The sequence below is a fragment of the Psammomys obesus genome, unplaced genomic scaffold, assembly GCF_907164565.1.
Source record: "Psammomys obesus unplaced genomic scaffold, mPsaObe1.curated_primary_1811, whole genome shotgun sequence".
NCBI lineage: Eukaryota > Metazoa > Chordata > Mammalia > Rodentia > Muridae > Psammomys > Psammomys obesus.
In genome coordinates, this window is record NW_026596046.1 from 2,978,119 (window position 1) to 2,991,753 (window position 13,635).

Below are 13,635 nucleotides of genomic sequence, written 5' to 3' on the forward strand. Positions count from 1 at the left end.
GTGTGTGTGTGTGTGTGTGTGTGTGTGTGTGTGTGTGTGTGTGTGTGTCACTGAATGCATAGTGCTAAGACATGCTAAGACATGCCTGTGAAGGTCAGAGGACAAATTTCACAAGTCAGTTCTCTTCCATCATGGGATTTGGGGATTAAATTCAGGTCTTTGCATTCATGTGGTAAGTACATTTACCCACTGAGCCATTTCCTAGGCCTCAAATTAGCACCTTTCAAATATATATGAGATAAATTTTTACTATTGTAAAAATGGTAGGTTCCTCTTTCTTCAGTTTTTCAATATTGATTTAACACATTCTAGCTTTGTTAGTTAAAGGCTAAGTAATACATTGGAATTCAAATTAATGTAAGAGATTACCTAATAGTTTTTTTTTTCCATTGATGCAATAAGCCAATTCAAGCCAAATTAAAAGTATAAAATCAGATTTATTGGGGGCAGCTCCCTGGCAGGTTCGCTGGTCTTAGAGTATGAGGCCAGGAAAGTCGCCATGCAAATAGGGAGACAGAGAAGGGGGTGCAGACAGAGAGAGAGCACATATGGGTGCAGGAATGAGCAATGCAGAGGCTGGGGTGGCTGTCGGGTCCTTTTATCTGCAGGACACATTTGGCACACCTGGCAGGTGGCAGGTGATGATGTAAGCAGTTGTCAGGTCCCTGAGAGCAGGCCAGTGGAATTGCCTGTATAATAACAGGGTTGGGGTAGGGGTCCCGGGTTTGAAACTCAACATTACCACACAGGGAAAGATGACCCCCTGACCTCTGCATCCTAGAGAACAGAGCTTGGGCAACGTCCCTTCCAGCTGTTTCCCTGTATGTCGTCTTACAGTTTGTTTCCTTATGACTGGGCCTCAAACACATGGGTTGGGTGTTTAGCAACCAAGCTGCACTTGCAGCCCAGTTGTCAGCAAATCAAAACCTGGTTTGTCTGCACTGGAGTGAGAGGTTCAACTGAAAGAGCACCATGGTCAGTGTTTCTACTCAGTCCGGGTGCAGAAGCACGAGAAACAGAAAACAAAAACAAAAACAAAGCAACATGGTCCTCCAAAACTTAAGTCCACAATAATTGATCTAGTGATAATGAAGTGAATGACTGATCAATGGAGTGATCAATGGAGCACACCTGTAATCCCAGCATTTTGGGAGGCAGAGGCAGGCGTATTGCTGTGCATTTGAGGTCAGCCGGTCTACAAAGTTAGTCCAGGACAGCCAAGGCTACACAGAGAAACCTTGCCTTGAAAAAAAAAAAAAGATCAGTGGAATCAAAGGAGAGGACTGAATATCTGAATTTATTAAAAGAGAATACAAATAAGCAGCTGAATGTAATAATAATTTTAAAGACAATTTAGGATGTGAAAGAGGAATTCAAGTGTCTCAAAAAAAATCAAATTGAATTTTAGAAAATGAAACAATACCTTGAATAAATTATAAATTTAGTTGGAACATTCACCAGTAGATTGTATCAAGTGAAGACAGACTATCAGGATGTGAAAACAAAATAGATAAATTAGAACAAACAGTAGTTTTAAAAAGTAGAAAGCAGGAATAGTATTTTTGGGATATAATTTTAAAAAAATAGTTAAAGAGTCATGGACATAGAAGAATGAAAAGAGGTATAAGCCAAAGAGTCTTGAGTAAAACAACAGCAGATAATTTCCCAAATTTTGGGAGATGGACATCCAGATAGAGCACTTATGACTAAAAAAGGGCCGTCAGATATCATCTATAATTAAAGTGTGTGTGCGTGCGTGCATGCGCGCGCGAGGGCCAGAAAAGGGAATTAGGCTTTCCTGGAGCTGGAGTTATAGGTGATTGGGAGGCCACCTAATGTTAGGACTGGGAACTAAACTTGGGTCCTTTACCAGAGTACTGTCCTAGTTTGCTTTTCTGTTGCTGTGATAAACACCACAGCCAAAGGTAACTTGGGGAGGACAGGGTTTATTTCACCTTATACTTTGACAGAACAGTTGATCACTGAGGGAAGTCAAGGCAGAAACCATGGAGGAATGGTTCTTGGATGGCTTGCTTTCCATAGTTTTCCTGCCTTCCTTCTGAGGCAGCACAGGACCACCTGACTGCAGGTGCCTACAATTGGCTGAGCCTCCAATATTGATAACTGATATAAAAAAATGCTCCACAGACATCCCCATAGGCCAGTCTAATGGAGTCAGTTCCTGAATTGAGGGTCTCTCTTCCCAGGTGACTCTAGATTCTGTCAGGTTGACAAAAATTAAACAGCACAAGTAGCCAGGGCTGCTAGTCACCGAGTAATGACTAGCTCTATCATGATGCAGTTTCAAATACTAAGTGTGCAGAGAAATGGAAGACTGTTGAAGGTTGCAGGACAGAAACATGGAAGTCACATGGAAAGCAAACTTACCATAATAGCAGTGGAGTCCTAAGCAGAAACATTCAAGTCCCAGCAGACCTAAAGTGATGTAGTTTAAGCCCTGAAAGAAAACAAACAACAAACAAACGAAACTATAAACCTAGGTTATTCTTGGCAGCAAAGTTATGCTTCATAATCAAAAGAGAAACAAAGACCTAAACTTAATCCATGAAATTGATTAAAATTCACTAAGCCGTCACTGTAGAGGACACTGAAGGGAATCCTACACATGGAAGAGGACGAGAAACACAACCAGGAAGCAGTCTCACTCGAAGATTCGATGAAGAATGAATCAAGAATTACAACAAATGACAGGAGTAGTAACTCAAAACCTTAAGATTTCAAATCTCTAATTGAAAGACACAAACTGTCAAAAGTATTGGATTAAAAAAACAAGACCCAATTATTTGCTCCCTGCAGTAAACATACTTCACTGGCAAAGATAAAATATAGTCTGAAAGTGAAAGGATAGAGAAAGGTATTTCAAGCAAATGAAATCTTTCAGTAATCAGGAGTAGCTATATTCATATCCAACAAAGCAGATTTCAAAATTAGTTAGAGGACATAAAATCACTTCATTGATAAAATGAACAATTCATCAAAATACCTAATAGTTATAAACATATGTGCATCAGATTCTGAAGTTAGATAAAGCCAACATTCCTGGACATAAAGGCCAACCCCAATACAACAATTATGGATGGTATACTCCTTTGTTACAGCATGAATATAAAAATAGCCCCTGCAGGTTTGTGTGTTTGACAGTTGATCCCTGAACAACAAGGTTTTTTTTTGTTGTTGTTGTTTTGTTTTTGTTTTTTGCTTTTTCAATTGGTTGGCTTTTTAATAGAACCTTTAGGAGGAGGATCCTCTTTTGAAAGGTGATTGGGGTGGGCCTTAAGATTTGTAACCTGACCCTACATCTTGCCCTCCACTTCCTGGTCCTTGGGACAAGCCTCTGCCAAACTTCTGCTATTGAAAGCCAGCCGCCCTGTGGCATCTTCCCTACCATATGGATTTTATCCCTTCAAATCACAACCAAAATAAATCTCCTGTAGGTTGCTTCCTGTTGGGTATTTGGTCACAGTAAGGAAAAAAGGAACAGAAAACTGGGAGCAATAAGTGGAGCCATCGCTGGCATAAAACTAACTGAATTTATAGGCCTTTAGAACTGGTGTTTTGAAGAAACATTGAGGAATTTGGACCTTTAGTATAACAGCCCTAGAACTCTAAACAAAGCCTAATGAGCCATTGTAGTGTAGACAAGAATTGTGTGGACACCTGGAGTGTGAAAACCATGCTCACAAGGTTTCAAAAGGGAACAAGAAATAGAAGACATTTGTATAATAATCTGTCAAACAGTGTAGCTGTGTTACACTCGGGTCCTGAGAACTGGAATAAGGCAGAAGTCAAAGGAAAGGTCTAATTTGTTTGACAGAGGAAATTTCAAGACAGCAGAGCATTCAGGCTGAGAACGGTTACTGCTCTCTTTGTTGGCCCACATGTACAGTGAGAGGGGATTTGTAGTGAGGGGGAGCAGAAAGTGGAGTATGGAAATACTAACAATGTACTGGCAAGGGAAGGCTGCGTATGTGGTTAGAGTTGTAGACAGAAAGGTGAAGTTTGATGAGGAAAAAAAAGCTTGAACCAGATTAAAGTTGGTGACAGGATCCCTGCAGAATGGCTGTGATTCTTAAAAAGATGGATATCATGAAGGAGAAATGTTGAAGTTTAGAAACAGTAAGAAAGGTGTTTTTTGGGACAAGGCCTCACTCAAATGCAAATTAATTTCAAAGGACAGAGCTTCAGAGTACCTTGATGGGATAGGGCAGCCAGGAAAATGCTTTCTTAGGTTCAACGACAAAGTACTCAAAAGCAGTGAGCAAAATACCCAACTTGCAGCTGTGGTCCAAAGTATTCAAGCAATACTTCAAGCTGCCAGAAAAGTTGGCATTGTCAACATGGTAATGGTTTTACAGGCATGCAAAATGTAAGTATTGGGGTGGGGCTGGTACATGAAGGTTTGCACCAATTTTCAACAAAACCATGTTGCGAGGTTGGATTTCCTGTGTGGACACCCAGGTGTTCCATACCTGAAGCTATGAAGGTGGAACCTAAGTTGCAGTGAGGACCCCAAGATGTTGGAGATGCCAACAGCTTCCAGCATTGGCTGAAACTGACCCCAGAGAGAGGTCATATATGTCAAAGGCACCAGAGTTGGAGGTAGGGCTATAGAAGCCAGTCTGAGCACCCATGACCCATCACAAGGCCCAAGTCCAGGCAGGGTTTCAACCTTGCTTTGGTACAGGTTTTTGTTTGTTTGTTTGTTTGTTTGTTTGTTTGTTTGTTTGTTTTTATGAGCTTTGTGGGGTTTTTTTGTTTAGTTTGGTTTGGTGTTGTTGTTTTCCTTTGCTCCATTGCTGTCTCTTAAGTGGGGATGTTTATACCAGTCTATTTTGGAAGTAACTTATTCTTTAATTTTATAGGTGCTCATTAATAAAAGTTTACTTTGAGTCTCAAAAGAGATCAAGCTTTAAACTTTTGAATAATGTTAGAGCTATGAGACAGGGCACTTAGGGAGCTGGACTAAATGCATTTTGCATTTAGTCATGAATCTGTAGGGACCATTGGCAGAGTGTTGTGGTTTGAATGGGCATGTTTTCTATAGGCTCATATGTTTACACTTGGTTTATACTGCTGTTTTGGAAGGCTTTGAAATCTTCAGGATGTGGAGCCTCACCATAGGAAGTGACTTGCTAGTGCTGGGCTTTGTGATTCATAGCCTGGTACCACTTCCTGTCTGCTCCCTGCTTCCTGATCCATGTAGGTGTGCCTAGCCGCTGTCACAAATATCTGCTACCATGCTTTCCCACCATGGACTAGACACCTTCAAACTGTGAGCCAAAATAAACCTTTCCTTCTATAGATTGCTTCTTGTCGGGTATTTGAGTTCAGTGCTGAGAAAAGTAACTAACACAACTTCTCCTGAATTCATAGGTCATTCAGAGGAATAAAAACAAAAACATCAGAATTAAACTGCATTGCAGATCAAATACATTTAATGGACAGCTACAGGGTATTCTACCTAAGAGCTACAGGGTACACATTTTCATAACAGCTCATGGAACTTTCTCCAAAGTAGATCCTATTTTAGGACATAGTATTCTTAACAAAAATAGAAGAAGCAGCAGCAATGCTAGAAGTACCACAATACATAACCTCAAATCATACTGTAGAGTAAAGTTAACAAAGCCATCATAGGGGTGGCATAAAAGGACATGCAGGCTATAGAAAAGAAACAGTGGGCTAAGAGATAAGTCCATGCCATTACAGCTATGTGATTTTCAAAAGAACTGAAAAAATACAGTGAATACAGCCTCTTTAATAAGTGCTTGCTGGGAGACCAGATTACCTACATTTAAAGACTGGAACTTGATTCCTTCCTTTCCCTGTAAAAAAAAAAAATCAATTCAAAATGAATCAAAGACCTTATAATATTAAAAAAAAAAAAAAGCATAGAGGAAGTGCAAGTGCAGGCTTAGGAAAACAGCCAATGCCGTGGAGATGAGAGATAGAGGGAACTCCTCTGCAGTGCTGGCGGGAATGGAAATTAGTGCAATCCCCATAGGAATCAGTATGGAGGCTCCTAAAGACGTAAAACAGGAGCTATCTTATTATCCAGCCAGGCTACTCCTTGCTGTATACAGAGCGGGCCAAATAAGAGGTACTACCCATGTTCACTATGGCATCATCCCAACTGAATGGGTAAGGAGAAGCCAGCATATGTATACAAGACATAGATAGTACTGTGCCATGAAAAAGAAAGTGGTGGAACTGGAGATCATGATGGTAAAGCAAAATAAGCTAGACTTGGGAAGACAGATGACACATTTTCTCCCATGTGGAGAGAAGGACTGCAAAGGAATTGGGAGGGGATATGTTGAAGAGGGCGGGTGGTAACAATCAAAGTACCTCATATACATATATGGAAATGTCATTATGCAATCCCGTATTGTATACAGTTATGTGCTAAGAGTATCCTAACTAACAAAAGTCATCTTTGGAGTTTCACATTCCTGAAAATAGACCATCAGAGCTAGGAACTGAGATTTTGAGCAAAACATCTTTGTAACAGCCGTGGCTTCCTGGGACCCTGTTTGCTTAACTGCAGAAGCCAGGCAGATAGGTTGGGAAGCACCAGGCACTAGCCGTAGTGCTTCCAAATGAGCCACAAGCAGATGCTTCCCGGGGACCCCATATGGCCGAAGGCTGATGCCAAACTGCTTTTATGAAACTTGGGGGATTTCCTGGATGGTGAGCCTGCAGATCAACCAGAAGTTATGGAGTTTGGCTGAGTGCTTTGTGTTGTTCTGTAGAGCCGTTTGCAGAATGTTTAAACATGTTGCTTTCCTGCATTCGTACATGGCAGCGTGCTCGTTTGTTTGTTTGTTGCAAGTGTGGTAAGCAGTTTTTTTTTAATTAAATGTGTGTCTTGACATAGGTTTAATCTGTTCAGATGGCCCTAGCTCAGCTCTGCCAAGTGTTTGAAGCTTTAGATGTTGGCCTCTTTAGGGTCAGCAATAAATCTAGGAATAAATGTGACAACCAGAGAGCAGCATTAACTAACCCCTCTATCTGTCTGTGTTTGCCAGTCTCCTTTATTCTTGCTATTCTTGGATACCACGTGGCAGCTGTTAGAGCAATATCCAGCTGCCTTTGAGTTCTCTGAGACATACTTAGCTGTGCTGTGTGACAGTACCCGGATCTCTCTGTTCGGCACCTTCCTGTTCAACTCTCCTCATCAGCGGGTGAAGCAGAGCACAGTAAGTGACATGCTGGCTGCAGCTACTCTTTTGTCTCCTGAATTATGCCTGCTCTGCTTTTACATGGGTTCTGGGGATCCAAATTCTGGTCCTCATGCTTGCACACTCAGTGCTTCATCCACTGAGCCATCTCTCCAGTGCCCTCTCTCTTTTACAGCTTTGAAATATATTTGAATTACAGTTAACTGCATGTTTAAAACATGTAATTAAAATTTACCACTCAAAATAATTTCAGAATGCGTAAAAGAATCTACTAACTTTACTTCTATTAATGAACATTTTCTTTTTCTCTGTAAATTGCTCATAGTAAATGTGTTTAAGTATGCCAATTAGTTTAACCACCTTAAATATATTTTTGGATTTTTTTTTTGGTGGAGCATCAAACACAGGCCTTGTACATGCTGTTGGGCCACAGCCCTAGCTCAATTCCTCCCCACTGACATCTTTATTTTCTCTTCCAATACTGAGATAATGTCTGGAAGTTACTTGACCTGGCAATCCCCTGGCCTCAGTCCCCTGCATAGCTGGGCTCACAATAGTGAGCCACCATCTCTCACTTGTGCTTTTGGGTTACTCCTTGGACATCAGAGTTGCTGAGCAACAACTAAATACATTTATTTCCTGATAGATCAGTAGAATAATTGTATTTCAACTGCTTCTCTATTTTATTTTATTTCAACTGCCTCTTAAGTTGTGGAACAGGAAGTTTAGGCACAAAGGTAGATGGAAGTTCTCTGCAGATGCTATTACTGTGTGTGCTCTCAGAGTCCCTCATGTCCCATGGCAGCCACTGGGTGGAATTGCCTCTGTGGTGACCGTCCATAGAGCTGGAAGTTGAAGAATATGGAGTCCTATCGAGACCAGCCCCCCTTACCACTGCTGAGAGCCTTCTTGCTTTGTCTCACCCCATGTGGCCCCACAGGGGAAGAGCTCAGATATGTAGTGACTGTGCAGGGAAGTCAAAGGGTAGCTCCTGCAGGCTTGAGGGGAACTGAGCAGAGACCACCCACTCTCTGCCCTTCAGCTCCAGCTCTGAGGCCCCAGGATAGCACAAATTCTTAATGCTATCCCCTTCTAGAAAATGCTAGGCCCACAGATCTCTCAGAAATAGGCCTGAAAGCACTGTTCCACATCTGCAAAGGGTCCATCAAGTGCCTTTGGTTTCACTCTGCAGTGACATTGCCAACTGTGACACATACATGTGTCCAGGTGTGAGAGACTATGAGGACTAATCAGACTATTTTGGCTGAGAATGAGGAGCCTCCTGGAGAGGACTGGAGCTGAGACTTGATTAGGGAGAGAACAAGTGTCAAGAGGGAGGTGGAGGCAGGCCGTGTCCCACATGAGAGTGCTCAGGACACAGAGGTAGCAAGATTTCTCAGCATTGCTGCTTTGGGGAACCCAGGGCTCAAGAGAAACTCTTGTTTCTGTTTTAGAGAAGGAAAGGTTGAGAAGAAATTGTTGTGCAATTTATTCTGTCTTCCTACAAAGATTGAACATTTTCTAATGTAAAACTGAGGCCTAGAGGCTCCCAAGGTAAGGAAAACATACTGTATCCCTAAAATATGGCTTCCCAGTTGTGCACCAGCATTCTTACCACCTCATGATTGATGTGCCTTCATTACTGGGAAGTCACCCTTTCTGGGCTTTTGTTGCTCAGAAGTCTGTGCGCGCGCGCGCGCACACACACACACACACACACACACACACACACACACACACACTTTAACCATTTCTCAATGGTTAAAAGCTGCCCCTGCCTGTGATACAGTCATATAGCCTGATTACTCTACATTTTAAAAATAACATTTACACTTTAGCATTTTTCTAATTTCAGACTAAATCTTGGCTTTTGGTTTGTTTTTTAAGACAATGTTTCACTATGTAGGCCTGGTTGTCCTGGAACTTGCTCTGTACACCAGGCCAGCCTTGAACTCAGAGATATTCTTGTCTCTACCTCCAGAGTGCTGGGATTAAAGGTGTGCACTGCCACTGCCCAGCTCAAATTCTTGGCCTTTTAAAATAGAAAGTGTGTAAAAGATTAAAAGGTACTAAACAGACAGTAAGAGTCAGTCATATCTTTTCCCATCTGTTTCTTCCAGGGAACTGTCTTGTGTGAGCTTGACATAACCTGTTCCTTGTCCTCAGATAAGGATCCATTGCGTATGTGTGTGTGTGTGTGTGTGTGTGTGTGTGTGTGTGTGTGTCCCTAGGGTGACTGCTTCAGTTTTTAGAGGGCCTGGGGCTCACCTTTCCGAGGGGCCTCTCTCTCTCTGCTGCAGGAGGACATGCTGTTGTTCACACCCTTGTTGGGGTGTTCCATTTGCAGTGCTGTGAGCCTCGGTCACCGTGCTTGTAAGCCTAAGGCAGGGACATCGGCAGTGGTCTAGGGTCCGCAGCACGATTTTAGGGAGTGTTTTTCTCCACCTAGCACCTGCTTGCCCCTAATGAAAAGCCTCCTTGGGCCAAAAGCTGGGAACACGCTCAACAGCCACAGTGTGCTTACCTCACCCAAGTGTGCATCATCATTTTCAGGGTAGAGCTGCCGCTCCATGAGAGCTGAGTGCTTTAGCAAAGAACTCTCTTGAGGGTGGAGGCACAGGGAAAATGGGGTGTGCCACTTCTCACACACGTGCTTTGCTTTACAGGAGTTTGCCATCAGCAAAAATATTCAGTTGGGGGATGAAAAGGGCTTGAAATTCCCCTCGGTTTGGGACTGGGCTCTGCAGTTCACAGCAAAGGACCGGACGCTTTTCCACAACCCCTTCTATATCGGCAAGAGCACCCCTTGTGTACAGAACGGCTCCAGGAAGTCTTTTAAGCGCACGAAGGTAAGCTGCAGAAAGCGGCTAACAGTAGCAGTAGACCCGTGTTGGTGCAGCACCAGAGAGTGTCTTCAGAAGTGTTAGAAAGAGCCACTTTTCCTGCAGACAGCTAGTACAGCTTTGGAGGGGCCATTCCCGTCTTAACTGATATGACAGTATCTTGACTTTTTCTTGGTGACTGAAGCTCTTGAAGCCCCGTCAGCACAAGAGTTGGCAGGTGGCAGCTCTGAGCTGACTTCCTCCTAATCTGCCCATTTTTCCTAGAAATCAGCTAGTGTGGAATTTCTCCTTACTCCCAAAGTCTTATGAGCACGCCCCTCAGCAAATGAATTATGAAGGTTATCCTTGCCTTCCATTCTCCGTCTGACATGTTAATAACCTGGGAGAGTCAATCAAAAAATGTAGTTCCAGAGAAGGCCAGCCAAAGTATCACAAGGGAGAAAGGGATCATGACCTTCAAGGCTGGCCCCCACCCATTATCCAATAATCCTAGCTGGCAGCCATTGGGCCACTAGTTTTTTTGAAAAGTGGGTGCTCCAGTAGAGTAATGCCAAGATCTGTCTTCTGTGCAGAAGAGCTACAGCTCCACGCTGAGAGGAATGCCATCATGCTTAAAGAACGGCATCATCAGTGACCAAGAACTGCTTCCACGGAGAAACTCACTAATACTGAAACTGAAGCCAGACCCACTTCAGCACACGGACAGCCAGAGCAGTGGAGTGGAACAGTATTTTAAAGAGTGGTTCTCCAGACCAGCCAACCTGCACGGCATTATTCTGCCACGTCTCTCCGGAACACACATAAAATTGTGGAAATTGTGCTACTTCCGCTGGGTCCCTGAGGCTCAGATCAACCTTGGGGGCTCCATCATGGCCTTCCATAAGCTCTCTCTCCTGGCTGATGAGGTGGACATGCTAGGCAGGATGCTGAGGCAGCATCGCAGTGGCCCCCTGGAAGCCTGCTATGCAGAGCTGGACCAGAGCAGGATGTACTTCAGAGCCACGGGTCCACACGACACCCTGGGGACACCAGAGTTTCTCTCCTCTTCATTTCCATTTTCTCCTGTAGGAAATCTATGCAGAAGAAGCATTTTAGGAACGCCATTAAGCAAATTTTTAAGTGGGGCCAAAATATGGTTATCTACTGAGACGCTAGCAAATGAAGACTAAACTATGGTATTTTCTGGATGTACAGAGAGAAGCTGGACATTACCCCCTCTGAACTGAAATTGGTAACTGAGGCATTTAAAACTGGCCATTTTATATTTTTAAATTTGCACTAATATTTAAAACATGTTTAATCACGCCGCCCTCAGTCTCTAAGGGCAGGGTGACTTTGGGTTTTGTCCTCTATCTTTTGGGTCTGACCCATCTGGGTCATCTGCAGTACACATTCCCCATGTTACACTTGTGATCACAGCAGTGAGATTTCTCTGCTACGTGAATTTCATCAGCATGTATTTTCCTACCACCTACTAAAGGGTATCAGACAGATTACAACCCAAAGAAGGTGGATAGGGAAGTTAGTAAATTAGTATTTAATGTATTTCCAGATCATCTCATAAAACTCCCAACAGGCCTCAGTTGACATCCATATACTTAGCTACTGAGGGTTCGTGTTCTGGGGTTAGATGTTATTATTTTAGTTCACCTCGTTTAGGACCTTAGATCACTGTGTTTTAAAATCACAAATTTGCTTTAATTACATACAACTAACTTTTAAAAGATGCACTGTAATTTTAAAGCATTCACTGTAGCTATTTAAACCTAGAAGTGCCTTTGACATTAAGAGTATCAAAGAAGCTAAAATAACAGAGGAAAATATAAGTGTACTTTTTAAGTTAGGGCATTTAGAACCCACTGCGTATTGGAAATAGCTTTTTGCCAACCAGCTAAACCAATATTCAGGAGTCTCCAGAGCCAGATTTTTGTCCCCCAGAAAGTCACCGTGCGATCTGTGGGGTGCAGCCCGCCCTTAGAAGTTGTTCAGGCAGCAGATGCACAGCTCCAGCTATGGCTGAGGGTGCCCAGTCCACGGACAGGAGCATGCCCCTCTGACCACAGGCTGCTGGGAGTGCTCTGATCTCCCCACGAGCACTTCAGCTGCCACGCTGACACAGGCCAGCACTTTCCTTAGAAATAACTGGTGGGGGTCAGGAGATGGACACAGCCACAGACTAGGGAGGAAGACTTCCTCAAGTGTGCCATTTTAATAAGCAGAGATGCTCCCCTTCCGGGCTTCTGGGGGCAGTGCTGAGGCTGAGAAGCTCTTCTGAAGCCCTTGCTCCAAACCACGCTAGAAACCTGGCTGACTGCACAGGGCCGGCTTGAGAAGTGGTCGTGTTTGGAGGACTTCTTCTCCCTGTTTAAAGGTGGATATTTCCTAGCACACAATGGCGGTGTCTTAAACTACCACCTTGGATTTTGAAGTACTTTATAGTAAAGTGTTGATTTAGTTTGTTTCTTTTTCTAAAACAGAATTTCTCAAGATGGTTTGACTTGTATATGTGCATATGTGCTGCATAGTCATTTCTACTTAATTATTTACCTTTTCTAAATGTTTAATAATGTTTAATAATGCGTTTAACAGGCCAGCACTTAACAGGCAGATGTTCTTATGAGATGTCTTAAATAGTTCGTATCTTATGGCTAAACCCAGTGTTTCCACCGTCTGCTGCCTAGAAAATAAGGGCTCCTGTCAGTTTATACAAAGAGCAATGAGGATGCTCCAGCCCTCGGCACAGCAGCCCTGTCTCTGAGACGTGCCAGGGTGTCACCGCTGGAGCTGGACAGTAATACCACCCCCCTCATTAAGCTGCTTTGTTACTTCTATAAGTTGTTGTAAATTTATTGGGGGCTGATAATTGATTCTCATCCCTCACATTTATTTCCAACTCCTTTAAGAACCTTGTTTTCCTTAACTCACAAGAAGGTCAGGTACTATTAACACTACTTTATGATGAAAATTGTGTATTTTTGTATGGTAATCGATTGTAAATGTTTTAATATTTCCACTGGCTGGTTGTTGTGTCATGATTATTGTGCTGCAGCTTATTGTGCATAATACGTAAAACAGCTCCAAAGTCCTAGTGTGGCCTATGGTACAGCTGCTTGGCACCTCTGCTAGCAAGAGTGACATTGTGGTGGCAGAAGAGGTAAGCGTGGCTGCATGCAGCATACCAAAGAGCATACCACTGTCTCCAAGGCCCTGAGGGCAGAGCCTGTGCTTGTGGTGACCACGCAAAGGCCGGTGACACTGGACATTCTAGTGCTAACCTTACAGGCGGGGTGTCTTACTGTTTTATGATGGGAACCAATTCTAAAACCAAAAATGCCTAACTATTTAAGGAAAGGACATTAATTTGTACTGACAGAAGATGAAAACTGTTCAACACATTTTTTTCAACAAGATCTTCTTGCTGTAGCAGTAACCTCAAGTAATTAAAACTTGGTGTTGAGACAAAACTAAAACCTTTGTGCCTACATGCAACTGATGAGCTCAAGTAGGTGAGCAGGTTGCCTGGACACTGCTCCACAGAATGGCTGTAAAGGGAATTCTGACTGCTCAATAAAATTTCCATTGAAACGGTC

The 13,635-nt window shown here is 43.0% G+C and overlaps 1 protein-coding gene across 1 annotated transcript in view; it reads left to right on the plus strand.

The window, feature by feature from the left end:
- The window catches only part of Mtmr10 (myotubularin related protein 10), a 48,838-nt gene extending 35,203 nt beyond the window's left edge, over positions 1–13,635 (plus strand). Inside the window, exons 14-16 of the mRNA XM_055623191.1 lie at positions 7,050–7,220; positions 9,869–10,051; positions 10,618–13,635. Of these exons, the coding sequence (XP_055479166.1) occupies positions 7,050–7,220; positions 9,869–10,051; positions 10,618–11,214 (951 nt within the window). The 3' untranslated portion in view covers positions 11,215–13,635. The remainder of the gene's footprint in view (positions 1–7,049; positions 7,221–9,868; positions 10,052–10,617) is intronic.